The sequence below is a fragment of the Asterias rubens genome, chromosome 10 (assembly GCF_902459465.1).
Source record: "Asterias rubens chromosome 10, eAstRub1.3, whole genome shotgun sequence".
NCBI classification, from domain to species: domain Eukaryota; kingdom Metazoa; phylum Echinodermata; class Asteroidea; order Forcipulatida; family Asteriidae; genus Asterias; species Asterias rubens.
This window is the reverse complement of record NC_047071.1, coordinates 7652020-7679363: the sequence shown is the minus strand read 5'-3', so window position 1 is coordinate 7679363 and position 27344 is coordinate 7652020. Positions and strand designations below refer to the sequence as shown.

Sequence of the window (27344 nt, the reverse complement as noted above, 5' to 3'; positions counted from 1 at the left end):
CATTTTTGTTCGAAGAGACAACCTGTGTTCTTGAATCTTAGACAGATGAGGTGTTAGCAAAAAAAAAAAAAAAAAAAAAACATCTCACACAGTCATTCTTTGTTTAAACGTTAGTGTTTTGCACTAGTGACGTCTTAGTACCAGTCGTTATACTAAGATGACATTATTTATTATACTCCTAGGCACTATCTAATCTAATTTAACATGACCGGACTGAGAGAAAGGGAACATATTTGGACAGCTTTGTTTTAGGGAAAGTATGGCTTTGGAAAAGTTGGATTGTTCAAATCCTTAATGAATATAGATATAAAGACAATAAAACCTGCGAACATTTCATTTCAAAGGTTGTAGCGTTGTTAAGATATCGCCGAAAATGCAGACCCATTATGTCCAGAATAGTATATAATTGGAATACACAATCTGAGAGACGTTACTGCCAGTAACGCTTCTCATGCTAACATTGTGGTAGATAAATACTAATATATTTGCCCATATCCACATTCGGCTACTGTAAAGTGAAATGTTTCTAAAAAACTCTTAATACTATCGAAAGCTGCTGTACTTTAATCCAAGTGAGTTTTATTTGCCATTAGTTTTAAGAGTGGGTTAAATTACCAAACGTATACCTTAATTGAAAACATTCCTTCAAAGATAACACCTGACCCGAGAAGTGGCATGACCTAATGCTGATGAAGCAAATCAATCTAATTAAAAAAATCACTGACAGTCTTTAATTGTTTTCAATAAGTGTGTAACTCTTCATTCTTTATTTTACTTCATTTTATTTTATTTTACAGTAATTAATATTTACATTATAATAGCAGGCATGTGCGATACTAAAACACTTAAAATAAATAATTAATTTATTGACAAAATACTTTAACTCCATACGCCTACTCAGTTATACTGTGTGCATTTATCATGCAGATTGCAATGGCTCGTAAAATAAAAACGTGTTTTGGAACCACTTGCTTTAAAGACAAAATCAAGATAAATATTGCACATAAGTATTACGTATTTTTTTCAAAAAGTAATAAGATCTTTCTATCTACAAGATAACTCGACCCTTTTCCCAATAATATGAACTATAATCTAATTATGTACAAAACACTGGCAAAATCTTAGTTGAATACTTAAATATTCCTTTTCGCCAAAAAATCACATTACTAGTTATTTCAAGGAAATAACTGTTGTTATCAATCATAATAGGCTACTGGTTTCAAGATTTATAATACAATAAGATATAATGCTTATTGTGTTTACTGTGATCACAGAAACTAAGTGAACAGATAATATTAATCTACTTAGTTGGATTTTTTCCTTCTAAATTTTAAAGAGTTGATTTTAAGATATTGCATGGTCATTCCGTTACATGGCAATGTTTGTGCTAAGCATTAGTTATAGCTCATCTATTTGGTGAGTAGTTTACATAAATTTGAGCCAACCTCGAAAATGGTGTGGTTACCTTCAAGTTTAATCATTTAAAAAGAAGGAAATTTTTACTGTCAATTTGTCGTTTGGCGTTCCCATTACTTAAAACATGATTATAACAACTTAGATATTGGATGATCATCTGTGATTTTCTCCCAAACACGCATATAAGTTGTGTATCATAAGTCTTACAAGAAGTTACTCTCACCAATGGAAAAACAGTGTTGGAAATGCGAAGTTTGCGGTCTGTTACAAAGTGATCTCTTGGCAATAAATAAAGACATATACGAGAATTGTGATGTCATGTGAATGGATTGCAAGTCTTACATTATGAAACTGAAGTCACAAATCATCAATGCTAAACAAATTAGAATTAACCTCAAACAGTTGACTCGTTTAAAAAGATGGATGTGCCATTTTGACATAATCATCGTTATTCATTGTTTCCTTTGCAGTTTGATGGCAGTTTCCTGCACCCTATTTGCCTCATAGTGTCATTGTTAAATCACTGCCTTATTCAGCTGCTCGCTTCTTTAATTCTTGAACATGTCACACAACAGTCTCTCCATGGGTGTGTTACCGATGGTACAACGGAAGAAAATGCGCTCAATCTTTTCAGATGAGATTGACCGCAATGAGGGCAGGAGCAGTAGCAGACGACCAAATCTGGCGGGAAAATGGGTGGGAATAATGAACATTGGCATTTAAGTTTTAGCTCTGGGCCCAATTTCATGGAGCAGCTTAAGCAGACATTATTGCTTAACAATTTTTCTCTAGCAGAAATGAGCAGGATACCAGTCTCAAAGTGTACTCTTGACATGGTAGTTTAGCTGGTTACCTTTAGGCCTTTGTCTGGTAAGCACTAGATTTGTTATGCTTAGCTACCTTTTTTAAAGCTCAATGAAAATGGGCCCTGATGTGAGCTGTAGTCACTGTGAACTTCATAGGCTACTATCATGGAGCAGCCGTCTCTTGTCCCATTCATCAAATCAATATTAAACCAAACCGAGGCTGAAAGGACAATATTAATCTTGTTTTATAGTTTAGAGAGTGCGCAATCGAGTGAACAATATGCGTGCAGCACAAAGAAAATGGTACGGTTAAATTTATTTACACATTTTGTAAACCACAATGGTTATGAAAATCTTTAGATGTATTGGTTTCTACATGATTGTCTGACTAATTGTGGCTATTCGCCCAGGATTGAGTGTTACCAACAGTTGCTCGATCACACTCGTTCAGTTAGAAGAAGTTTTGCTTGAAATCTTCTCAGCTGATTAGAAGTGAGCGATTTGACCTAATGATACCTGCTTGGATGGGTTGGCTGTTGACTTCTAACGTGCTGACCCAACATGACCTGGGCTTGATCCTGCAAACTCTCTACTTGAATTGGATCCTTCAGGCCCCTTGTGTCTAGATAGTAAAGGGTCAATATAAATGCAATTACTGTTCATTCGTTAAAGACAATAGGTGTTAAAGGCAGTGGACACTTTTGGTAATTACTCAAAATAATTATTGGCATAAAACCTTTCTTGGTGGCGAGTAATGGGGAGAGGTTGATGGTATAAAACATTGTGAGAAACGGCTCCCTCTGTAGTTTTCGAGAAAGAAGTAATTTTCCACGAATTTGATTTCGAGACCTCAGATTTAGAACTTGAGGTCTCGAAATCAACCATGTAAACGCACACAACTTCGTGTGGCAAGGGTTATTTTTTCTTTCATTATTATCTCGCAACTTCGATGACCGATTGAGCTCAGATTTCCACGGGTTTATTATTTTATGCATATGTTGAGACACACCAACTGTGAAGGCTAGTCTTTGACAATTACCAATAGTGTCCACTGCCTTTAAGTTAAGGAAGAGAAATGCAGATAAAAGTTGAAAAAAACGAGATCTTGACGAACAAAAGTTGACACGACACTCAAATCCCTCTTGGAAAGTCCATGAAGAGTTTCATTGTAATGCATTTGTATTCAATTTGGGAAGAGTGCTAAATGGGTTAAGCTATTAAATAACGGGGTCAAACTTGAGAATACGGGTTTATAATTGGGTCTTTCTTTGGATTTTGGTTCAACTGACCAAGTGGTTGAGAAAACAATAATGCCTGTTTTATTTGGAAACTTCATTTGTGAGCTTACCTGGTTTAAATAAGACAATGGCTTTCATACAAGCAAACTCAGCTGCATCTACTGAGAATGATTTAAAGCGTGCCATCACCTCACGAAGGACTCTGATGTCGGACAACATGGCGACGGCTTTGGTGTCTGGTGACGTAGCACCCACTTCGTGGGCGTGTTCCGAGAGGGAAAGAATTGGGCATGATTCAAGAGGCATCGACCATTGAATGGCACAGAGTACAAACAACTCACTCCATGCCTCCTCAAGAAGGATAACCTGGTGAAATATAAAATGTCAATTAGTTTCTGTAACAGTATGCTATACTGCAGACTACAGAGTTCAGATTTGAGGTAAAATCATTGAAATACGTAAATTTTGTGTCACAAGATGCATACTTTGAAAGAACAATACACACTCAACACAGGTAGCCCTTATTAAGTCTTGACATTCCAAATAAGAAGAGTTCAGTCAACACTATAGCTATTTTCAATATCAATCAATGCGATAACTAAATGGCATGCATTACTCTAGAAATATCCAATCCCAAAATCCATGTTTTCAAGTTGGGGCACCCGGGGTCACTCACATCAATTAGGGTCAGACACGTGCCCCCCCCCCTCCCCTCCCCCTACTGACACTAACTGTCTAAGTCAAAGTAAAAAGGGCCAACAAATGAAAAGGGAACATTCTCGGACTTTATTACAAAGAAAATGTATAAACTTTTTAGTTGTTATACTTTTGACACATAACTTACGCCAATTACTAGAGACATTGTAGTTAACATCATTTGAGCTAAAATAAGCTTGAATAAAATATAAATGGCCATAATGAGAAGGTGTTGATTCTTAGGTTAGTGCGGATCAACCACTTCGCACTCACAACAAACTCACGATGCTTCACAGAATTACAAAGTGTGTTCCCCAGAAACTGCTTTAATCCTTAAAATGGCAATTTACCTGATCTCGAAAGGGAAGATTAGAGAACGACGGTAGATTTTTAGCCCACTTGACGGCCATAAAGAGAAGCCTGGCTGATGACTCGTAAATGTTCTCTTGAGCCCCCGGGTAGAGTGAGAGTTCCCGGGGTGTGCTTGCCGGTTGTTGTCCAGTGCGATGGCGAAGATGCTCCTCTGTCTCACTGTCCATTCCTCCAGTCACATCTATGTCAACATTGTCATGTAACGCTGAATAAGAAGAAGAATGACTAAGGAGTCAAACTTTTGTCATAAATGCTTGGGGCGTGAGCTGTCGAAGCTAGGCATGGTGTGTCCATATTTTAATATCGCATGCATCCAAACCTTTACTTATTTATGATTTTCCTCCCAGGTTCCTATTCATGCTGAAGTAATTGAACGGGCTTGGAAATTAATGTTTTGTTGTCTGGTAATGAAGGGTAATGTATTCTCGCGCCAAAACAGAAGTCGGGTCTTTACTCGTTAACATGAAACTTGACAGAGCCGGGGGGTCTTTATTGCTCATTATATGTTGAATTGCCGGTCTTTTGTCAATGAATCCGCCTTAAGGATGATGAGCATAATGTAACAGCCAGTAAGAATACTCCTTATCTGTACTTTTATCATAAAACAAAATTCTTCACCAAAACAAAACATTTTGGATTGCTGGTTGATTTGTTTTTTTTTCTGTCTGTAATCATGTACTTTTAATGACATAGCATATCTTGGGCTTTATATTGCTGATATACACTAGGCCACATGGAAGCACTCATTAGCCAATGGGTCACAAATAAATAAATAATAGAGAATGGACAGTTTGTATGTACCATCTTCAGGTTCAAGTTTAGCACACGTCTCAGCCGTCATTAGACTAGCCATGAAGCGATGATTGATAGTAGGTGTGACCGAACGATGCATGGTCGGTACCGTGGACGAGGCTTGTTCACCGCGCATCATGCTCACTGGACTGCCGTCGAAATCATGATGATCCACGGCAGTCACTGAAGGAACGCAGTCCATTCTTATCTGGGCAGTGTTACGTGGTTGTCTCTCATTCTGAACAGCTGCTTGAGAAATAACAAAAACAGGTTTCCGAATCATTTCTGTGGTTTTAAATGCTGTCTTGGTTTTAAATGGTTAGTTAATATTCATATCCCTTTGCGATTACAATACATCTGAGCATAATCTCAGCTGTGAAGCGGTTTAAAACCAATCATTTAATGGAGCAACCGACAGGGCAACGACTCAGTTTAACATCACCTAACTTTCCCTGAATTGATATTCATGCTGTTGGATACGATAATACAACGTTATAGAGTATGGGTTTTTATTTTTACTGATTACTGCTGCATCTTCCCCGAAATTGTCTTGCAGATTTTTCACATCACCGTGCCCGGCCTTGCTCAATGCCTTGGAGGTAACTTGCCATCGTTACTATTTTTTTTCTAGCCGCACAATCTTAACCGACTCTCATCCACTCGTGATAAAATGAAGCAATGTCTGACCAAATTGAGAATCTCTGGGAGGCTTGACGGGCTCCGGTGTCAGTCGATACTGTTTAAACAAACTGCCAGAAATGACTTTTGACGTAGTTTAAAACGGCACACAGTCCGGCGGCTACACGATTCTGCTGCGAACCAGTTAACAAATTGGTATCAATTTCACGCTAGCGCGAGTAGAAACAGCAAAATGCCATCTCGTAAATTGTGGAGTAATCGAATTGATGGTTGGGTCCTGCCTCTCGCCACTCTGGCTAATTCCAAGCCGTGTCTCCGCCTTGTCCGGGGAATCAAGACATTAGCGTTCAGATAATCAACGTGCAAACTGGTTAGAGGAAAGGCGATATTTTCCCGGCTCTTGGATCAATGATGGTCCACATTTTCCATCACCTCTCAATTTAGTTAGTTCTTCAACGAGTCCAGTCTTGGTGTGTATAACCACTGTATGCCCGAGGTTTAAGTACCAGACTGTTGGTTCAGCATCAGAACTTTCAGAACGGCAAGTTATCGAATTTTTGAAACTGTAAAATATCGAATTATTCAGCCTATGTTACAATTAGTTTTGTTGATTTTCCGTCACTAACCGGCCATCTTTAAGTATCACATAAAACTTCAAACTTGAAAATTGGATCGATGTTGAGATTCAAATGGAGTCGAATCAGGCAACGGATGGTGTCATTTCATTTTATTCATGCCATGCACCAACTAAAAATTAAACCACCAAAGGGGAAAATCAAACGATTGCAAGATGGAAAAATGAAGGGGGTGTAAAATGCATGAATTGAACACTTCTCGAAAAACTCTCAGTGCAGGACCAGCCGGTTTGAAACCTTGCGGTATCTTTAACTGTTCAAATGTGCCGCCGTAACGACAATCAATTTAACGTAGGCCTATCGGTGTTTGTTTTTAAAGTCTGATTTGCTTATCGTCGTGCTGTTACCGAAACCAAGAGTTGCGCTCCAATACGTATCAACTTCAAGGGACTTCTACAGGACATACCAAATCATGTTTAATTTTGAAAAAGTTTGGGAAGTAAATTTGGGCGTAAGTATGCAGATTTAAAGAAGACGATGATGTTTGTCCATATTGTGTTTGCACCTATCACAGTGATTTATAAACTCAGTCTTTTGCCTTAAACATGTCGGCCATACATCATTCACGCTCAGTTATTCCTTCACACTCTATTAAATCATCAATGTGCCTCTTCGCTAGAAAGCAATCTGGCAAGCACGAAGTAGCAAGCCTGCTGTTCAAACACCCAAGTCACGGGCAATGGGAAAATAACATAAAATGCACCTTATTGAATTAGTGCAAGGGGTGGGGACTATCAAATTTGAGTTGGGTCCAGCCGTCAGGGCGCGAGCGAAGGATCTCCGCTCGATATCAACTTGCGGCTCAAGTTACTCTTGTCGCCCCAACGGTGTCGCGGCATTCCATAACAAAAAACTCTCCATATATCTGCTCTTTTTTATTATCGTCATCATTGCCATTATTATTCTCAAGATCCCACTGACAGGCTCGTGCTTTCTCACCGCCAATAATTCAATTTGAGAGGGCCGAGATGACGGCACAGGCTGACAGTTTTGTTCGGTCTTCGTTCTACGCGGCCCCGTGTTGTTGCCGTACACGGCGGTCGGCAAACACGAGACCCACTACCGGCCGCTCTAACACCAACAATTTCCCGCCATCGAATACGTGATTCGTACGTAATGTGACAACAGCGCTCTTGCGACTCTCTAAATATTGGGTCATTTAAAATACGACAACTAGCTGGCCCCTTATCAGGACACGTTTCATTGCGTCGGATGTTCTTGGGGTTTGATTTGAAGATGGTCTTTGATAAGATTAACATTCTAACGGCATGTACTTGTAGTGAGAAGGATTTGATCAGGTTTTTAATATAATCTGTCTACACCTTTATTTATTCAAATTATACGTACAACTTTGTGCCAAGTAATTGTTCATGTCTTTCTGTGCAGTCTTGTCGACGCTAATACAAATCAGACCCGCCGTTTCCAGAGATTTCCAAACGTACCCCTTTTCCTCTCCCCCTCTTTGATTTTTTTAGAGTGGATTTAAACATCTCACTAAAACCATTTATTGCCAAAACAAACATGAAAAACCGATGAAGTAACGAGGGCATACAACAACAATTGCTGAATGTGAAAAAGAACATTGGATGAAAAAAACCTGTAATTTGACAATCCTTACGCAAGTTCAAACTGTTGAATGTGCGAAACTGCATTTTGATGAAAACAAAACATTCCTTTTCTAAGTGATTGCCTTATCAGATTAATTGATTTTGTTTTTGAGAAAGTTTGTATTCGACATTTTTGCATGGATTTATCTATGGCATTTTATACAACGACTGCGTTTTTCTCAAAGTTGTAACCAACGTAATTTTTTATCTTAATATCGAGCAACGTTTCAACTACATATTACATTTAATTTTGTAATTATGAAAAACAATTGCTAGTGAGCCGTGTTTACCACTATTACGTCAGACAGTTCAATAGTAAATTTACAAACCGGACAGTAATTTACACTTCCATTGTATAGTAGTGTCATTGTTTTACCCACGAGAGCCAACTTACACCCCTATATATTACGTGCATATCGGTAACATATTGCAAACATAATATCTTTGAATATTTCCGTCATGCAAGTACGCGTTAGACGTAAACCATGTTCGACAGTCCAACATAAAGTTACGAATAAACCGCACATCACTAATTCCATAATAAAAGCTTTTTACAACTTTATATATTTTACGTTGACTGATCTGACCTATAACTGGCGATGTTATTCCCCGACTCACCATCTTTATTCATGCCCGTCTCCAAGCATTTTTTCAAGCGGCAGGCTTGGCATTGATTACGATGCGCCTTGTCGACCACACACATCCCCGTACCGGCCTGACACCTGTACAACAAAACAGATTATCACAACTTTAATTCGATGACACAGACTTCGACTCTTCCAAAATTGTGTTTCGGTAATTGACTTTAAGTTCTTATTACTTGGTCAGTGACTCTGGGACCCGAAATTTTATAATGATGTGCAAATTGATGCTGTTCAAACATTCATTCAAGTTTAAGGTGAACTTTTAAGGTTTCTTTTGTCAAAACCTTCAATTTAGCACCATCATTTTAAATTCTTTAACCAAATTCCCAGAGCTGTGCATGGTTTAAAAAATGTATGTACGAAAAAAATTCATTATTTTCTTCTTGTTATACACAATCCAACTCTTTATGAAAATGACATCAAAATTACGATCACTAATTTGGACTGCTCCACTGTCACTTAAATACACTGTGGTCTCATCACTGTCACTGAGTAAGTTGTGATCTCACTGGCACTGAGTAAGTTGTGATCTCACTGTCACTGAGTAAGTTGTGATCTCACTGTCACTGAGTAAGTTGTGATCTCAGTGTCACTGAGTAAGTTGTGATCTCAATGTCACTGAGTAAGTTGTGGTCTCACTGTCACTGAGTAAGTTCTGATCTCACTGTCACTGAATACGTTGAGATCTCACTGTTACTGAGTAAGTTGTGATCTCACTGTCACTGAGTAAGTTGTGATCCCACTGTTACTGAGTAAGTTGTGAAGTCACTGTCACTGAGTAAGTTGGGATCTCACTGTCACTGAGTAAGTTGTGATCTCACTGTTACTGAGTAAGTTGTGATCTCACTGTCACTGAGTAAGTTGGGATCTCACTGTCACCGAGTAAGTTGTGATCTCACTGTCACTGAGTAAGTTGTGATCTCACTGTCACCGAGTAATTTGTGATCTCACTGTCACTAAGTAAGTTGTGAACTCACTGTCGCTGAGTAAGTTGTGATATCACTGTCACTGAGTAAGTTGTGATCTCAGTGTCACTGAGTAAGTTGTGATCTCAATGTCACTGAGTAAGTTGTGGTCTCACTGTCACTGAGTAAGTTCTGATCTCACTGTCACTGAATAAGTTGAGATCTCACTGTTACTGAGTAAGTTGTGATCTCACTGTCACTGAGTAAGTTGTGATCCCACTGTTACTGAGTAAGTTGTGAAGTCACTGTCACTGAGTAAGTTGGGATCTCACTGTCACTGAGTAAGTTGTGATCTCACTGTTACTGAGTAAGTTGTGATCTCACTGTCACTGAGTAAGTTATGATCTCACTGTCACTGAGTAAGTTGTGATCTCACTGTCACTGTAAGTTGTGATTTCATTGTCACTGAGTAAGTTGTGATCCCACTGTCACTGAGTAAGTTGTGATCTCAGTGTTACTGAGTAAGTTGTGATCTCACTGCCACTGAGTAAGATGTTACCTACATTTCACTGAGTAAGTTCTGATCTTACTGTCACTGAGTAAGTTGTTTCTTCACTTTCACTGAGTAAGTTGTGATCTCACTGTCACTGAGTAAGTTGTAAACTCAATGTCACTGAGTAAGTTGTGATCTCACTGTTACTGAGTAAGTTGTGATCTCACTGTCACTGAGTAAGTTCTGATCTCACTGTCACTGAGTAAGTTGTAATCTCCACTGATACTGAGTAAGTTGTGATTTCATTGTCACTGAGTAAAGGGTGATCTCGTGTGGGATTGGGATCTCCGAGTTAGATTGGAATCTCACTTTAACCGAGTGGATTGGGATCTCACTATATCACTGAATAGGATTAGGATCTCACAATCACTTAGTGGGATCGGAATCTCACTTTTGCTGAGCAACATATTCATAATCCTTTACAAAATATAGCCTTGCAAGCCCTATACGAGGATATTATGTTTGCTGCAGAAACCTATAACTCTCATATTCCATAGCATAACCTTGATTCACACTGCCTGAAAAGTTGTTTCATAAACCATAAAGTAAAATCTTCGCAAACTAAATCTTGTCGTTATTGAATTAAGTTAGTATATAGGTCATCTCAAATCATACTTTGTTTATGGATTGTGTTGTATTCAAAGTACACACGTCTTCCTCTCAGATAACTTTATGATTGAGTGACTTTCCTCTTCGTAGGCGCAGCAGTATCAGCATGACTAACCTCTCACACCTCAATCTTACAAGGCTGAGTATCTAAGATGCGGCTTTAAGACTTCAGGCGTTAAAATGTGAACGCCTCTTTGGGAAATGCGGAGGTGTCTGTCCACCAACCTTCAAGTTTACTTTATGGAATTGTGATGTGAAGTGAATGCTAAACCGGAATTCACATTGCAAGTCATAAGTGCTTTTTATTGATTGGTGTTGATTGATATGCATAAATACCTTGTGTTTAGCCAACATGTGTTCTATAGTAAATTTTAGTTCTGGTTAGTTCAGCGGATAAACTACCGAAAGATGAAAAGACTTGGAAAAACGCACACACAAATTGCTGATAATAAAAATTACTAAACAAATTGTACATAAAACTTTAAATTCCCAAAATGCTAAGTTTTGTTCATCTCTTAAAAATTTGCTCTTGTGTGTTCAATTTAAAGGTTGTATTTGTTTCACTTCTTCCCTACTTAAGACATTCCAAACGTTATAGTATAAAGCTGTCTAATTCATGTTTCTATTAATGATTTATTTAATTATTTGTTTTGTTGTTTGTTTGTGTAATTGTTTTGATCCTTATGATCGATGCTGAGAGCGAAAATGTTTACACACAAAATAATCATGGAACCATCATGCGAGCTCAGCTTTACTATTTTTTTTTTTTTTTTTTTTTTTAGCTTTGCGCATTATATTCGAGTAAAAAAATTATAATAATAATAATACATTTATGCAATTTTCCGGGAAAAAGAAAACAAAGACTTAATCCAATCTTTGCCATTTGATGAATTCTTCTCATTTCTGCGACAACTGTTATTTTTGTTAGTCGTGATATACAGTATGTGTTAACCAAACCAAATTACGTGCATGTTAAGTTTTAAAATTACAAGCAGTGCTGTTTTTCAGTTTCTTTATGATTTTTTTAATAATTCTTAACCTGTTTTTTTTCCCAGTTATTCTTCCAGAAATGTTTTGATTTGCTTGGTTTTTTTGTTTGGAACATGTTCTATTAATCCCAATTTATTTGTTCCTATAGTTTGAATGTTTTTTCCTGTTTGGCAAAATTTGTGGACACAATCTTGGGTAAAAGGTAACACAATGAGGGAAATGAGCACACTACAAAACAAACGGTGTACTTGGATATGGCTTCATTGTTTTCTGACCACCTCCGATTTTTTTTTTTTTTACGCAGTGCTTGTCTAGTCCTTCAACTATAAACGAACAATGGTATCTCATCTTCTGATGTCCCATACAGCAATAAAGGGTGCCTGATATAATGTTCATATTTTCATGTATACCTTTCCTAATACCCATTACACCATTACAATTAAAAGTGAACTTTGTTTGAGTTCTACTAAATGGTATTTCCGATCTGTTTGTCTAACGATTGCGTTTTGTCCTGATTCAGAGTGTGCCGCCCGCTGGGAAAATAATATCTTCTAATGTGTGGAGGCGGAGGTTATGAATGCAAGAAAAGAGTAGGTTATAGGTTCAATCATGGATCCCCCACATTCCTGACTGATTGGTTAAGCGACAAACCATAATAATAATAATAGATCTTATTACAGTAGACTATTGAACTGTGTTGGGCTTAGCCCCTCTTCATAACGTTAGCAATCTCTCTTTGAATAGAGCAACACAGCACGACATTGCACAGTATGACCTTGTACGTCGACATTGCTCTATCCCCCATGCTATTAATTAAACTCTTTTATTCTCCCCTGTTACAAAGGTTCGCTTCATGTGTCATATCACGCTGGTTAAATAATTGCTCGCTTATAATGGCACAGTGTCGCACGATCTGTGTGTCTTTGATGTTTGGATAATACTCCTAATGAATTGTTTGTTCTCTCTTCGCGTCTTGATTGGAAAATTGGCCCGTCTCGTCAGCCACGGCACGGGAGGGAACTCGGCACCACCCAAACAAAATTACGGAAACGTATTCAAAGTTAAATAGCGCTATTCCATAGTCGTTTAATATTATTGGATCGATATATTCTCCACAGCTTTTTATCCCTACCTTTTTAGGCCAACCTTTTAGGGATAGAGAGAGATGAATCTCTGAAATGCTGAGCACACTTTTGTTTTTCAATTGTTTTTATAAAATATTGTTCTGTTCATTAAGGATGTCTTTTATGGATACTTCCATCCATACTCCTTTAGGTGTCGAATCATAATGCACCCACCTGTATATGAGTTTTCGACGAACACTTCTCTTGAAGAATCCACTGCAACCGTTGCAAGCGTAGATTCCGTAATGTTTGCCCGAGGAAATATCGCCACAGACACGGCATGCCAAACCCGGAGCAACACGCTTATGAACTGGGGAGTGTGAAGAAACCAGGAGTCAGTACACAAATAATAAAACAACATATTGTCGGATCATGTGAAAGAGGAAAAACTGATAGCATTATAAGAAATCTGTTATGAGGGATCAACAGCCCGACTTGTGTCCTTTAAGACAAGAAACAGTCCAATTGATGATTGGATTCACAATTTAAAAATCAGTCGCACCGGACAATAGCCTGAATTTTTGAATCGTTGTTATTTTGTTTATGTAGATGAGTGACAATCACTGTCAGTTTCCAAATGCATCTAATTTCTTGAATTGAATTGAAAGCGCCATCAAACATTTTAGGAATCTAAACAAATTATAATAGTTACAAAATAAACGAAGAAATCTAATAAACGTTTAAAAAGTAAGACTTGTGTCTTCTTCATCCGAGCCAGACAGACATGGTAATTGCAAATATAAAAATCTGCGTCCCTCACCCAGCAATTTTCTTTTGATTTAAATTAACATTTTGATTTCAAACCGTTTGACTGAGGCCTTTATAATATAATGTTTTCAAATCCGTTCTGTGATTAGACGAATCTCGCTTGAAATGACGCAAAGTAATGATTATCAACACTTTAGGGTAATTATGATCACAACTTAACTTCAATATCATCCGCATCTTCAAATTGATTGTCTTCAGAGCTTCGACAGCTTTGAGTTTGCTTTATCACACAAGGATATTGGTCATAAAAATCAATGTAATTTAATCAAATTCTCGAACAAACCGGCACGACTACCTCAAAATATACACACCCAATAATTACTCATCCACAAACCGTTCCTTATTCTTTCATTAAATTTCTAAGATTGGGAGAATTGTGTAATCTTTGATTAGTAGCGTGTGACTGAAACCATACGTTCCGCAGAATCGATCTCTTAACTTGCCTATCATTCCACCAAAATTAAAACAAATTCGAGTGTAAACATTTGAACAATGACACCACTCACAAACAGTGTTATTCCCCCATTCATCATGTTGTTTACCCATCTTGTTCGCCTAAATGAGACATCATTGTTTCCCATCAAATGGTTTGCATGTAGAGGAACCACGTATAAATATGGTAGCTACCCGGTCGATGCCAGCTGAGGTGACTAACGTATGCAAACATCTGTTTTTACACGAGGAAAAGTTAGGGTCGGGGTTTGGCCAATTTATTGACTATCTGTTTAAACGGGACAAGAGTAATGAATTGAAACGAACTAATTGGAACATTTTAACATGGAATGCTAGAGTGTAATGCACTTTGGGGAAGGGGTGGACGACAACATTATAAGATTTCTTTCCTGTGGTAGTTCCTGTCAAGATGTTTTTGCAGTGAGCTTCTTGCCGTTTAATCAATAATTGATTTAATTGGCAAGAAAATGCAAACTTCTTTTTAATGCTTAATAGAAGCTCATTCACAGCTTATTTCAGAGAATTCAAAATTTACAAATTACATTGTTTATTCCAAAGTTATAAAGGCAAACTATGAGGAATACTAAAGGGCACTACAAAGGAAATGTGTACGCTAGTTTCAACAAGGTAAGTTTGTCCATTTAAAGGCAGTGGACACTATTGGTAATTACTCAAAATAATTATCAGCATAAAATCTTTCTTGGTGGCGAGTAATTGGGAGAGGTTGATAATATAAAACTTTGTGAGAAACGGCTCCCTCTGAAGTGCCATAGTTTTCGAGAAAGAAGTAATATTCCACGAATTTGATTTCGAGACCTCAGATTTAGAACTTGAGGTCTCGAAATCAACCATCTAAACGCACACAACTTCGTGTGACAAGGGTGTTTTTGTTTAATTATTATCATGCAAGTTCGATGACCGATTGAGCTCAAATTTACACCGGTTTGTTATTGTATGCATATGTTGAGATACACCAATTGTTCTTTGACAATTACCAATAGTGTCCACTGCCTTTAAGCAAAATGTCTGATTCTGATAACTGGGCCATGAGAACGAACACATTTAATGCGAGTTTGTTTCAATCACTCTACTCTCTTGTAATTTTAAACAACCATATTTAAAGAACATTACATAATTGTTTTTTGATAACAAAACACTTTATTGTAATCCACCATACATAAACTGACAAACCCGAAGTTTGAGATCGATCGGCCATCTGGGTCACGAGAAAAATAATAGTGAAAACCGATTACACATTTTGCTTGACATCGATTAAACAAATGAATAAAACGCTCACTGAGCGATAAACTCCCAACGGGAAATTAATTGTATTTATTTACATCGAAATTACATTTCAGACTAAAATAACATTTGAAAAAATAAAACACATTTCAAGGATGTTTTCTATTATCATCATCATCAGACCCTGTAATTGTTATTAAATTCTGTGACCTTGGACGTTTTTTTTTCTTACCAATTATGTTTTGATCATTTAGTGAAAGAAGAATCAAAATGAGACAAAACAAAACTATTTAGCATACATTTTAACAGTGTAGATTCGACTATTTTTTTAAATCATCAAAAATTGTGTTGTGTTTCTTACTTCGAGCTGTCAAACACATCAAGTTTGACTCGCTGCTTGCCTGACTCGCCAAGAAACTTGCAATGTTTGCTCAGGTTCCCAAAATGAAGACTGTTTAGCCCGCCCACCCTGCAACCAAGCGGGTTGTTTCACTGGCAGACGACATGCTACAGTTAACACAAACCATAGACCGTAATCTATGTTTACCGGTCCCGTTAGAGACTATCAACAATTGATGTTTCCTCATCCAAACTGAAGTTGCTCTCATAAATTAAATCACAACTTTCGATACAACTTCAGTGCGCGTATACGACCGATCCTTTCTGGTTGATTAACGTTACATTAATTGAACAAATTCACATTGAAAAGGTTATTATTATTTATTCCTGCTAGTCGTTTTTAATAATTTTATCAAAAAGCAGCAGTGGTTGAGTGCTTGCAATGTGCGGCCGTGACTCATTTGGTAGGCCAACTGTCAATGTTTAGATTACGAACACCTTGACATCATATTATTCATACATTGTTGGTTTTTTGAAGGGAATTTCAATGACATCCTCTAGTTTCAACAACGAACAATCAATGAAACAAACCTGCCAATAACTTATATATTGTAATGACCACGTTACCATGGTAAACAACCAAAAAGGTATTATATTTTCTCAGGTGTTTTTGCACGTGTTTATTTGGATTGCGGCAATCAAAATTAAAAAGAAAAGATTTTTAGATTTCCTGATGTTTTCTCAACTTTGAATTTATTTCAGCGATAATTCGTCCCTGGATGATGGGAAGGTTTTATAATCAGTCAAGACTAAAACTAATAAATTCCCTTGATAACAATATAAATCCCGTATATTACATTTATTAGAACGATTGCCAATAAGAGTTAAACATTGCCTGCAGTGTACCTTGTTCATTGTCTTGTCTACGCGTTGCACATTGTCAATTAAACGATATTAGCAAATTAAGAAGTTTAGCAGCGCAGACTACCTGTACACGGCAAGTTGTTTCACGCAGGCCATGTGGACAATATCGGTTTAATAAATTGTCCCAACCGCCGTCCTAGGGCCATTCCACAACGTATTAAAACCAGCCTGTGAGGGTTGTCACGTCACGTGTTTTAAAGACTTGTCGTTTTATCACATATGATAAATTATATCTGACCAATAAATTTTGATGTTTTCTGCCTTTCCGCAAGATTACCCGTACATGGTAGCGTAATCGGATTAATAAGTGAAACAGCTGTTGTAGAGCCCATGGCGAGTGGCTCTTGGTCAATTATCACAACGGAACTCGCAATATCCTAGCACAGCATTGGAATAGGACGCTTGCGACTCTTCGTGCACCGCGGCACCACCGGCAATAGCGGCCTCCGCATACACACAGTTCGTCATCTTTGTCCCGGAGGCGAAAAGTTAACTCGCCGTACATCGCACCGTCAAGCCGAGGCCTCCCAAATCAAAACCGAAACATTTAGTTATGGAAATCGAGATTTATTCAGATAGAAAGCAAAGCAAATAACGGAGCAGCGGCAGATGCATTTATCTGGTTTTAATCATCCTTGGTCTTCGCGTCGGCGGGCGGCGCGGTTTGACTTGAAGCTGCGATGCCATAGGAGTTGACGCGATGTGAACTGTCACATTTAACTAAGACACCTGCCTTCCGCGGGCTAAACTGAGCCGGTAACTCGCTCGAATCATCGGCGATGTAGGGAACCACATATACGCTGCTTGCCCATCTCGTTCACTCCCAAGGCTCTCCAAACTCAACAGTCGTTTAGTCAGATGGGCAGTTGGTCAGATGCTGCATTAGAGTCTTGACAATTGTCTGAAGACAAGTGGAATCAAGTGTACTTTGACTTACCGACAAGACGGCCGGTGCAGCCTCTTTCATCAAAACTCCTTACACTTTAATAAGAGTCACTGTATGCGGTGGTATATCATTTATGTGATCTTCGTTTTATATTAACTTCCCAATTGTTTAACATTGACCTAATTAAGGTTTAATGGTACATTTATCTTCTAACTAATGATGAGCAAAAGGAGCCAAGTGTATTTTAAGCCAATTACCACGTCTCTATAATCTGTAAGAATATATTGGAATCTTCGATATGAAAAAAAAAGAAGAAAAACAAGAAAGGAATACAAACTACTGTTAAACGAGACAAACTTAAAGAGCAATTGACTATCTGGTATAAACTTCCATTCAAGGATTCTGGTCCATACCAATTGACAGAAATTTAAAAACACAATAGGCTGTAGTTGGTTGAATTGGGTTTGTGGAAGGATCAAGGATTAGCTGTGCGAAACTTTGGGTTGTTAGTGGTGATGAATTATGACGAGGGGCAATTAGTCAAAACGAATTATGAATCGGTATGTTCAAGGCGGGAGTTTAGGTACACTATGGTTGAGTGCATTGTGCTGAGTATAGCCCATCCAAATAGTAACTAGATGAAAGTGATGGAACGAGTCGAGAGGAGTTTTTGAGCTGTCCCATGCGCTCTCTCATGTATTCAAAGATCAGGGGTTGGAATCCAAGCTAGGTTGATCTAGCCGCCATTTTCTTAATATGCTGTTTTATTTAGACGGGATTTTGTTTCCGTGTCTTGGATTTGGTAAGGCTTGTGCAAGAGCAGAGAACCTCTGTTTTTGTATTTATGCCGATGTTTGGGGTTGACGCATGCATCCTGCTCATTTAGGCATGTTTCGCCATGCTTCTGCGGCTAAATGTTTTTAGGGTTCACGTTTCAGTCATTCTTGGTTTTTATAACCGGCTCTAGTTAATAAATTGTTCTTCAAAATATGAAAACCTTAAATTTGTTTATAGACTTCAAAACATCATACATCATGTTATTCGCATGCCAAGTCGTATACGTTTGTCGCGACAAACCTTGATGAATAATGAAAATGTGTCCAACATCATTTCCAAGACGCACAAAACTTGTTACCTCACTTTTTCATTACGGTATTTCTACGTTACCAGGGTGTGGTTTAAGAACTACTCAAATGAAAATGAACTACCCGTCATATTTGACTTGACTCGCATCCATGTTTTAGACTTATACTGAAAATTGCGTATGAGTGATTGTTATAAGCAGGGTAATGTTGTTCGAGATAAGAGCCTATATGACTATATTAAAAGAAGTGGTAATAAATCGCAAATAAATCTGCTATTTTTTTTCCGAGCACTACCCTAATATCACCGTGTGTGCGTGTCACCTTCAAAGAAACAATTTCTATCATAAAGTTAAATACTCCCCAAGTCCCATTGTAATAAACCGACAAATTTTTTCTTACAAATTTTGTGTTTAGAAAATATTGACAGATGACATGTCCGTGTATAGTGCAAACAAATCAGTCAGCGTGAAAAGGGTTGCTTGATCTTTTCCCACTTGCAGCTGGTAATCTATTCCGGAGTATGGACTGGACCGTCGTGGTTGTTCCTATACGACCTGCTAGCCTCGGGCTACGCACCGCTCTCCTGGGCTAGCCCGCCGGCTTTCGCTTGGATGCAACACGGAAGAGAGTTCCGACATGTACGCGGATCCGAGTTTCCTTGGCTAGCACCTGCCCTAAGTTTGGCTGCATTGCTCGGGGAGCGGGCCTCAGCCACGCTCTGGCCTGGCGGTGTTTTTAGACTGATGGAATGGTGCGTATACCATACGGCAGCCGTGCTTCTTTGTCACACCTATTTTCAAAAGCCCCCAACACCCGCTCTAAATAATCCTTGATTTTTGTTGGCGCTTTCAGCTAAGAAGTGCCATTTGTAACTGTCATGGTCGCATTTGTGCACAATCAGTTATTCATTGTTGACGTAGATCATGGTTAAATATATCTATAGCTCTAATAGATTGCGAAGATAGAAAGAATTACTTATTATAAATAAACCGAATCTGAAAATGGGTCAATGATGAACCATCAGTGTCATGCAATGTATATCATTCATTCTCATCAACACAAATTTGTCTTCTTGCAGTGTTCTATTTAACCTTGAAACTAATCCTTAAAAGAACACATTGCCTTGGATCGGTTGAGTTGGTCTTTGAAAAGCGTTTGTAACCGTTTGTTATAAAATGCATATGGTTGGAAAGATGTTGTAAAAGTAGAATACAATGGTCCACACAAACATGCCTCTAAATGGCACGGTTTTCCCTTAACCTTGTCGACTAACACGGTCGGCCATTTATGGGAGTCAAACCGTGCCATTTAGAGGCATGTTTGTGTGGATCATTGTATTCTACTTTGTAAACATCTTTCCAACCATATGCATTTTTATAAAAAACGGTTACAAACGCTTTTCGAAGACCAACTCGACCGATCCAAGGCAACGTGTTCCTTTAAACTGTTTAGTCTGTACGATACTTTTACACACAATTACCAGAAAGATTCGTGGTCCTATCCAATGCTATTCTTAATTTGAAAACTGTTAACAACTTCAGCTGAGACTATTACTACCCCATAGATGTTTTAAAATAATATGATGGGAACAAAGAACAACATACCTGGTACACTAGCCATGTTTGGTTCCTTTTTGTGGCGATGGTAAACCCCACACATTGAAATCGGTATTTTATTTGATCAACTTAATTTTCCGTATAATTTATCAAAGTGGGATTATGCAGAATGTTCAGTGCCTGATTTATTGCAAACATCAACTATCTATGACGTGTTGTTGTACTATTACTGTCTCCTTCATTTATTCAGCCGTGTGTGTGTGGTTTGACAAGTCGCTCAGCGTCCTGCAATAAAAAGCAGACTGCTTTAGGCGACTTGCTCCCATGAAGTCAATACACAGTGAATGGAATCATAATAATGTATCGTTCTAAAGCAACCTAGGAATATTGTCAAGGACTGAATTGAGTTATGGACGAGTCGTCATTTCATTTCTATATTATTTGGATCCAATCAAATCTCAATTTTTTTTTGTGAGTTTAAAAAAGTAAAAGATGAATGCTTTTACTGTGACGATTTTAAAAGATTGATAGTTTCAGTACTCAAGTTTATACGATTTTTTTATGAATAAGCTTATACTGATTTTGATCAATTTAATTTGTTCACTTTTCTTTCAAGCTTAAAGGCAGTTGACACTATTGGTAACTGTCAAAGACTAGCCTTCAAAGTTGGTGTATCTCAACATGTGCATAAAATAATAAACCTGTGAAAATTTGAGCTCAATCGGTCATCGAAGTTGCGAGATAATAATGAAAGAAAAATAACCCTTGTCACACGAAGTTGTGTGCGTTTAGATGGTTGATTTCGAGACCTCAAGTTCTAAATCTGAGGGCTCGAAATCAAATTCGTGGAAAATTACTTCTTTCTCGAAAACTATGGCACTTCAGAGGGAGCCGTTTCTCACAATGTTTTATACCATTAACCTCTCCCCATTACTCGTCACCAAGAAAGGTTTTATGCTAATAATTATTTTGAGTAATTACCAATAGTGTCCACTGCCTTTAACAAGTTGTACAATTTTAATATTCAACATTATTCCACAATCTGTGGACAACAATCTTCAAATGTAAATCGTTATGAACCCGAATCACGGATTCACACACATTTGTTTACCTAAAATGTACGTAATTGACGAAAGAAATGCTAATGATTAATAAAAACATTCAACTTTATAGCTAGACTGGATCACTCTCAAACTCTATCGATGGCAATCAAACCTATCTTTACGAAGCGTAACAAACAATGTATGATTAGTGAAAATATGCGCTTAATATAAATTCCTTTTAAAGGGAAGTTACACGTTTGGTCATTACTCAAAACAAATATTCACTTAAAAACTGACAAGCATTGGAGAGCTGTTGATGGTATAAAACGCTCTGAAGTAGCATAGATTTTGAGAGAGAGAGGTAATTTCTCACTAAAATAACAAAAGAATTCTAACTAGAAGTATTTTATTCTTATCTGAAAGCAAAGAAATTCGTCCAACAAGGGTGTTTTTTCTGTCACCATTTTCTCGCAACTCCGATGACCAATTGAGCTCAAACTTTCACAGGCTTGTTATTTTATGCTTATGTTGAGATACACCAAGTGAGAAGACTGGTCTCTGACAATTACCAAAGGTGTACCTTCCCTTTAAAATGATATTATAGACAATTTTGGAACCGGGGAAAACACGAGACGCTTTTATACTTGGGTTGAAAAGAACGTGTTTAAAATGATTGAAGACATTAGTTTCAATGCTGTCAGTTCTTGGTGTTGTTTCTGCCGAAAATTACCATTTACTTTTAAGTTGATGTGTAGCTGTTTTATATTAGCTCGAACCATGTTTTACAACATGGATTACTTAAAAAATTGTTTTACAGAAAGTTGCTCTTCGACGGTTTGATATAAGGGGAGATTTAAAGAGAAAATGTAAGGATAGAGTGACGATGACAGCATTTGTCTTGTGCCCTAATCATAGTGTGCTAAGGAGTTGCAAGGATGTATTAGACACCAGTATTGTAAGGCTATGGTTCTGGGTTCAAACAGAGTCAAAATAGACTCGTGAATTCCTGATCTGTGGAACTAAGAGTTGATGAGATTGCCCTTCGACTCAAACTCTAATCAATGCGAAACAAAATTGTAACACAGAGTGACAGCTTATGATTTTGGACGCTAAATTTGAAAACAAGATTCTATTGGAAACCACACACTGGTTTGTCCTTTCATCTTTCATAGTTAACTGCTGTATTTTGTCTTTTGGAACATCTAAAAAATCATTGACGCGCCAATCTGTTTTCTCTTTTTTTTTTTCTTCTCTTCTTTTTTTCTTTTTTGCTTTTGTCTTGACCCGCAAATGTTTTATTAATTGTAAGGTTTTGTAAACTGTACTTTATAGGTCCAACAATTAATAACAAATAAAATAAATAAGGATATTTCACTTGGTTCAAAACAAAAGCAATATTAACTAAACCAATGTATTATAAACATGTTGGCCCTTGGTGATTTTGTCTATGTTTACCTGTAGTAACTGCCCTATATCAGTGTTTTACCATTTTTTTAAAATATAAAACAACAACTGCAAATACCTCGATAGGGCTATGTGTTTTTCCCCAAAAATAATTTTAACAACGTAACAAATTTGGTATTGTTTGTAAATAATGAGCGAAACAAATAAATAAAGCCATTTTTGATTGCTCGTCATTGGATTAGGGGACAGAAGTAACTTCGGATGCTTGTAATAATTAATACAAACCAAATCATTTGAGCTGCAGTCTCAAACAAAATGCTCAAATCATTATTGTGTGCCCGGAGTTTTGTTAGAAACGAGCACGAGTATAGCGCCTTAAATTATAGATGTTTAAGAGAACAATTTGACCTTGTCCTTAAATATTTGTCACTTACCTTGTTCGGACATATCCGAGCACAAATCCTGCCCCATTCTGACGGATTCCATGTCCATTTTGAAGAATTTTTGAGATGAATCTCCACTTTGGACGAACACCGTGAAGTTGGCGTGAGGATGTGAGATGATGTCCAGTTGGGTTCCGCTATCTTTCCCTGTGTCTTGCTTCACACCTCCCTATCTACCGTCAACTTGTTCTACACAGTCACCGCACCGAGCCGTCTGCGCACCACTACACACTGCACCCGCTAAAATCAAGAAGCTGACTAGATTTATGAAAAATCCATCACATAATAACTGTTTACTTTCCGAGTGATTTGCTCCTAGGGTGTAGACCGTCAGAGAACGGTTGCGAGTGCTTTAAACCCCTCCTCCCTTTTTCCCGCCGGCGCGATTGACGTTTACTTTTCCCTTTGCACATTAATACAGGGCTGGCCTTACCGTTTGTAAATGTCTCCTCGGCCAAACTTTTGATTGGTCGATGTTTGATGAAATACCACGGCTGGACGTTGGGTTCGCTTAGCTGCCTGTAATTTCCTAGTACCTTGACTGTTTCGTGTGCCAATAAATGGCAGTGGCTGCTCACTATGGTAATATCTCTGGCTATATTCCTCCGAAGCGAACAGTGATGTTTTAAGACACTGTTCACTGTCTCCTTTTTTACCTAATGTTGTATTTTAATAATTAACTGTCTGTAGCCAGTTTGGCTCCATGTGGTTGTTTTTTTAGTTATTGATGGAACAAAAAGTAGCCTTTGGTTCAGAAGAGAGCTCCTGATGGAGTTATTGACAATAAAAGAACAATACAAAAACCCAATTAATAACATTCTTGCGTCGGTAAATCGGACAAGTTTGTTTGTTTGCTCCGTAATGAAGTAATTATATTAGTTTAATACGTTTTACTCTGACGACGCATTATAAGAAATATCTAGGTTGGATTCGAACCCATAACCAGATTATTCTTTAAAACCTCGTTATGACAGTCATCAGCACTATGATGTATAGATTTAAGACGGGGGATGGGGAGTTTTGGGTCATTTAAAATGCTGCAGATATGCCTGGTGTGCACAAATAAAAAGCAACTCCTTGCTTGGTAGAATGTCATGTCGGGCATGCTGTACCAGTACTGTAAATATGTATATTATATTTCCTATAGCAACCTATGAACAATTCCTTAAAACTGGTGCTTATTTCTTTTGGAAACAAATACAGTTTTTTCAAAAATTTATGTTTGCATTTTTATCCATGCTTATTCTTCTTTCAATTTTTATTTCAATTGCGGCAATATATTTATAGCAACAATTTATTGAAAGGTCTTCAAATACTGTTACATCAACCATGACCTTGTATTAGATGGAGAAATAACTCTCAATCATTATAGTGGCTGTAGATTTCAGAATGAAACTAATCATTATTAAGTAGTATTTTGGCAACATGTTAATCGTATTACCTGACAGTGTCTTTGGAATACGTGAAATGTCGAGATTCAGTTGTTGTCTCTGTTAATCTGTTTTTATGTCAACTTAATGTATACGGTTAGGCCTGCCTATACTACACTTCAATACAAACATCGGCCGGCGGTCGGAAGACGTTGTAGTCGATCCCATACCTTGCATACCTAAACACTATTGGAAATTGTCAAAGATAAGTCTTCACAGTTGGTGTATCTCAACATATGCATAAAATAACAAACCTGTGAAAATTTGAGCACAATCGGTCGTCGAAGTTGCGAGATAATAATGAAAGAAAAAACACACTTGTCACACGAAGTCACACGATTTTGATACCTCAAATTCTAAATCTGAGGTATCGAAATCAAATCCGTGGAAAATTACTTCTTGCTCGAAAACTACATTACTTCAGAGGGAGCCGTTTCTCACAATGTTTTATATTACCAACCTCTCGACATTACTCGTTGCCAAGTAAGGTTTTATGCTAATAATTATTTTATGTAATTACCAATAGTGTCCACTTCTCTTAAAGGATTCGTGTACTTTTTCAAAATGACCACAGATTTAGATTAAACTTACGGGGTTTGAAGATAATGATAGTGGAAAGCTTCCCTCTAAATATTACTAACTAAGGTTGTGTAGTTTTTGAGAAATGAGTAAAACAAGTCACAAAATAATTTTGGTCTCATGAGACCAAAATTATTTTAGCGTGTAAAATCCCCTTAACCAGTTATGATATTATACCAAAACCATAGCATAACTGGTTAATACTTTTTTACATGCTAAAACCGAGACGAAAATTCTATCTGAGACAATACCTCTATTCGGTAAATTTAAGGTGATTTCAAATCGTACAAGGTTCAACTCCAAACAACAACGCATATTGAACTTCAATGCTAAAAAGGTTGTAAAAGATAAATGTATTGTTTTGCAGTTAAACTGTTTGACGATACTGACAGGTTGTTTTCCCTTCACGTCAACAATTGATAATCTGATACGAGTCTTCCTCATATGTGAATTTTCCTTTCATGTCATCATGGCTTAAGAGATCTCCGTTTTCGGCTTGACTCCTTTTTCTGTTGTCACAATGTTTACCTGATTTACTGTAATGATATAGCAGTGTGTAATAACAAGATACGTTAATACCAACTTAAAGTCCGTCCCCATCTACATCGGAGCTGATTGCCGTCCCTTGATAGGTAAACCGGCCCGTCACCCGAGCCGCTTCGCCAGAGAGAACCGATCCAAAAATTGCAGCACTAAATCTAATTTAAAAACATCACTTTGCTCTTCCACTCCCATGGATTGGATTGGCTAATACAATTGGAACTGTGGATCAATCACGGAGTCGTGTATTGGCGGACGCCAGCCAAAACGCTGAAAGTGTGGGGGGGGGGGGGGTAGTATAGTGCAAATTGCCGTTGTATCTTCTAATGACCTAAATGGGACGTGCTAACCGATTAGTGAAATGAAGTGAGAAATTCAGCAGCATATTAAAACAAAATTGTGTTTCCATTCTCGGGGAAATGACAGACCAGCTTTCGTTTATCACTGTTTTTACAGTAAATGTGGAGAGAAAACTATAGAGTTTCAAGTAATTCCGATTTATTGAGTCGTAACGTTATCCATTGAAAGCCCTGGGATTAGCCGATGACGGGCCCAGCCCTCGGCCGAAACAGACACCCTTTTAGTCCGGTGAATTCACACTGTTCTTACGCTGCCCCGTTACTTCATATCAACCCCATACATACCACACATTAAGAACAACATTCTAAACATTCAGTGTCTATGGTGCTAAAGTCAAAGCTTCCACATCTTGACAAATTCCCCCAAACCACATTTCCTCTTTGTAATAACCATTCACACATGATTAGGAAACTTGAGACTATGTCAAGATGCAATATTTTCCTAAAGCAAGAGACGTTTCTCACAGTGGATAGCCCTCATAGCATAGTTTGGCATCGTATATCTCAGACCATGGTAAATAGCCCCTTAGCCAACGTTGATCTATCTACTACATCGGAATAGCAACAGTAACAATATCATAGAGTCTGATCTACATTCACCATGTATGTCATTCAAGGGAGTGGAAGTTAAGCCAAAGACGAACCCTTTTATAGGAGATGCATCTTGCTGAATAAGAAGCTAAATCTATGAATTAATATGATTGCATTTTGTGTGCAAACATCTGTATTGAATTCGAAAAAGAAACTTAAAAACATCTGAAGATTTAATATTTAAAAAAAAAAGTATCTTGTCTGGCGTTTAACCTGTGTTTCTGTTTTCGTTTCAGAATTGAAATGCAGAACTGTTACTATAGAAGGCCTTAGGTTGGAGTGTGAGGCACCTGTTTGCCAAGTAGAAGAGGTATGTTTCAATCGGGGTATACAATGATATCCCAATTAAGGTAGTTTAGTAGTTTGGATTACTGCAATGACTTCAAAGTGTATCTCTTAAATAAATTCACCAAGGAAATCCAGCAAATTCAACCAACAATTCAGAGGACAAAATTGAGTGGTAGTCTGAAGTATTCAATCACCAATGATCAATGCATTGCAATAGATATTAAAACCTCAAGTGTAAATATGGATGTATTTGACATGTTATAGTGGACTCACTTACTACCCAAGTCAATCCAACCAAACTTCTTTTCCCCTAGGAAGTAGAAACACATGCTTTCTATCATCAGAAGTAAACTGGCACACAGTGATGAAGCTTAAATTTGACATTCAG

The 27344-nt window shown here is 37.7% G+C and overlaps 1 protein-coding gene across 3 annotated transcripts; it reads right to left on the bottom strand.

Annotated features, from left to right (window-relative positions):
• Positions 1-555: 555 nt before the first annotated feature.
• Positions 556-23564, bottom strand: LOC117296181 (photoreceptor-specific nuclear receptor-like). Of its 3 annotated transcripts, none has more exons than XM_033779066.1 (8): positions 23161-23564; positions 13201-13336; positions 8820-8923; positions 5330-5569; positions 4507-4733; positions 3571-3826; positions 2739-2844; positions 556-2097 (listed from the first exon to the last, which is right to left on the bottom strand). In XM_033779066.1, exons 1-8 carry the CDS (start codon positions 23216-23218, stop codon positions 1965-1967), a joined length of 1260 nt encoding a protein of 419 aa, XP_033634957.1. In that variant the 5' UTR covers positions 23219-23564; the 3' UTR covers positions 556-1964. The 3 variants fall into 3 exon arrangements, with proteins under 3 accessions (XP_033634957.1, XP_033634959.1, XP_033634960.1); XM_033779068.1 differs by having other exon boundaries at positions 5330-5566; positions 23161-23562; XM_033779069.1 differs by lacking the exon at positions 23161-23564 and adding an exon at positions 20328-20490.
• Positions 23565-27344: the final 3780 nt, after the last annotated feature.

What these genes read in the sequence shown, in the direction of transcription:
- LOC117296181 (XM_033779066.1), bottom strand. Translation starts at nt 23,218, where the DNA reads ATGGACATGGAATCCGTCAGAATGGGGCAGGATTTGTGCTCGGATATG. An exon ending in CGTCGAAAACTCATATACAG is followed by an intron (nt 8,924 to 13,200) that starts GTGGGTGCATTA and finishes TTTGTTGTACAG; the next exon opens with GTGTCAGGCCGGTACGGGGA. An exon ending in ATCTTCCCTTTCGAGATCAG is followed by an intron (nt 3,827 to 4,506) that starts GTAAATTGCCAT and finishes ATATTTCACCAG; the next exon opens with GTTATCCTTCTTGAGGAGGC.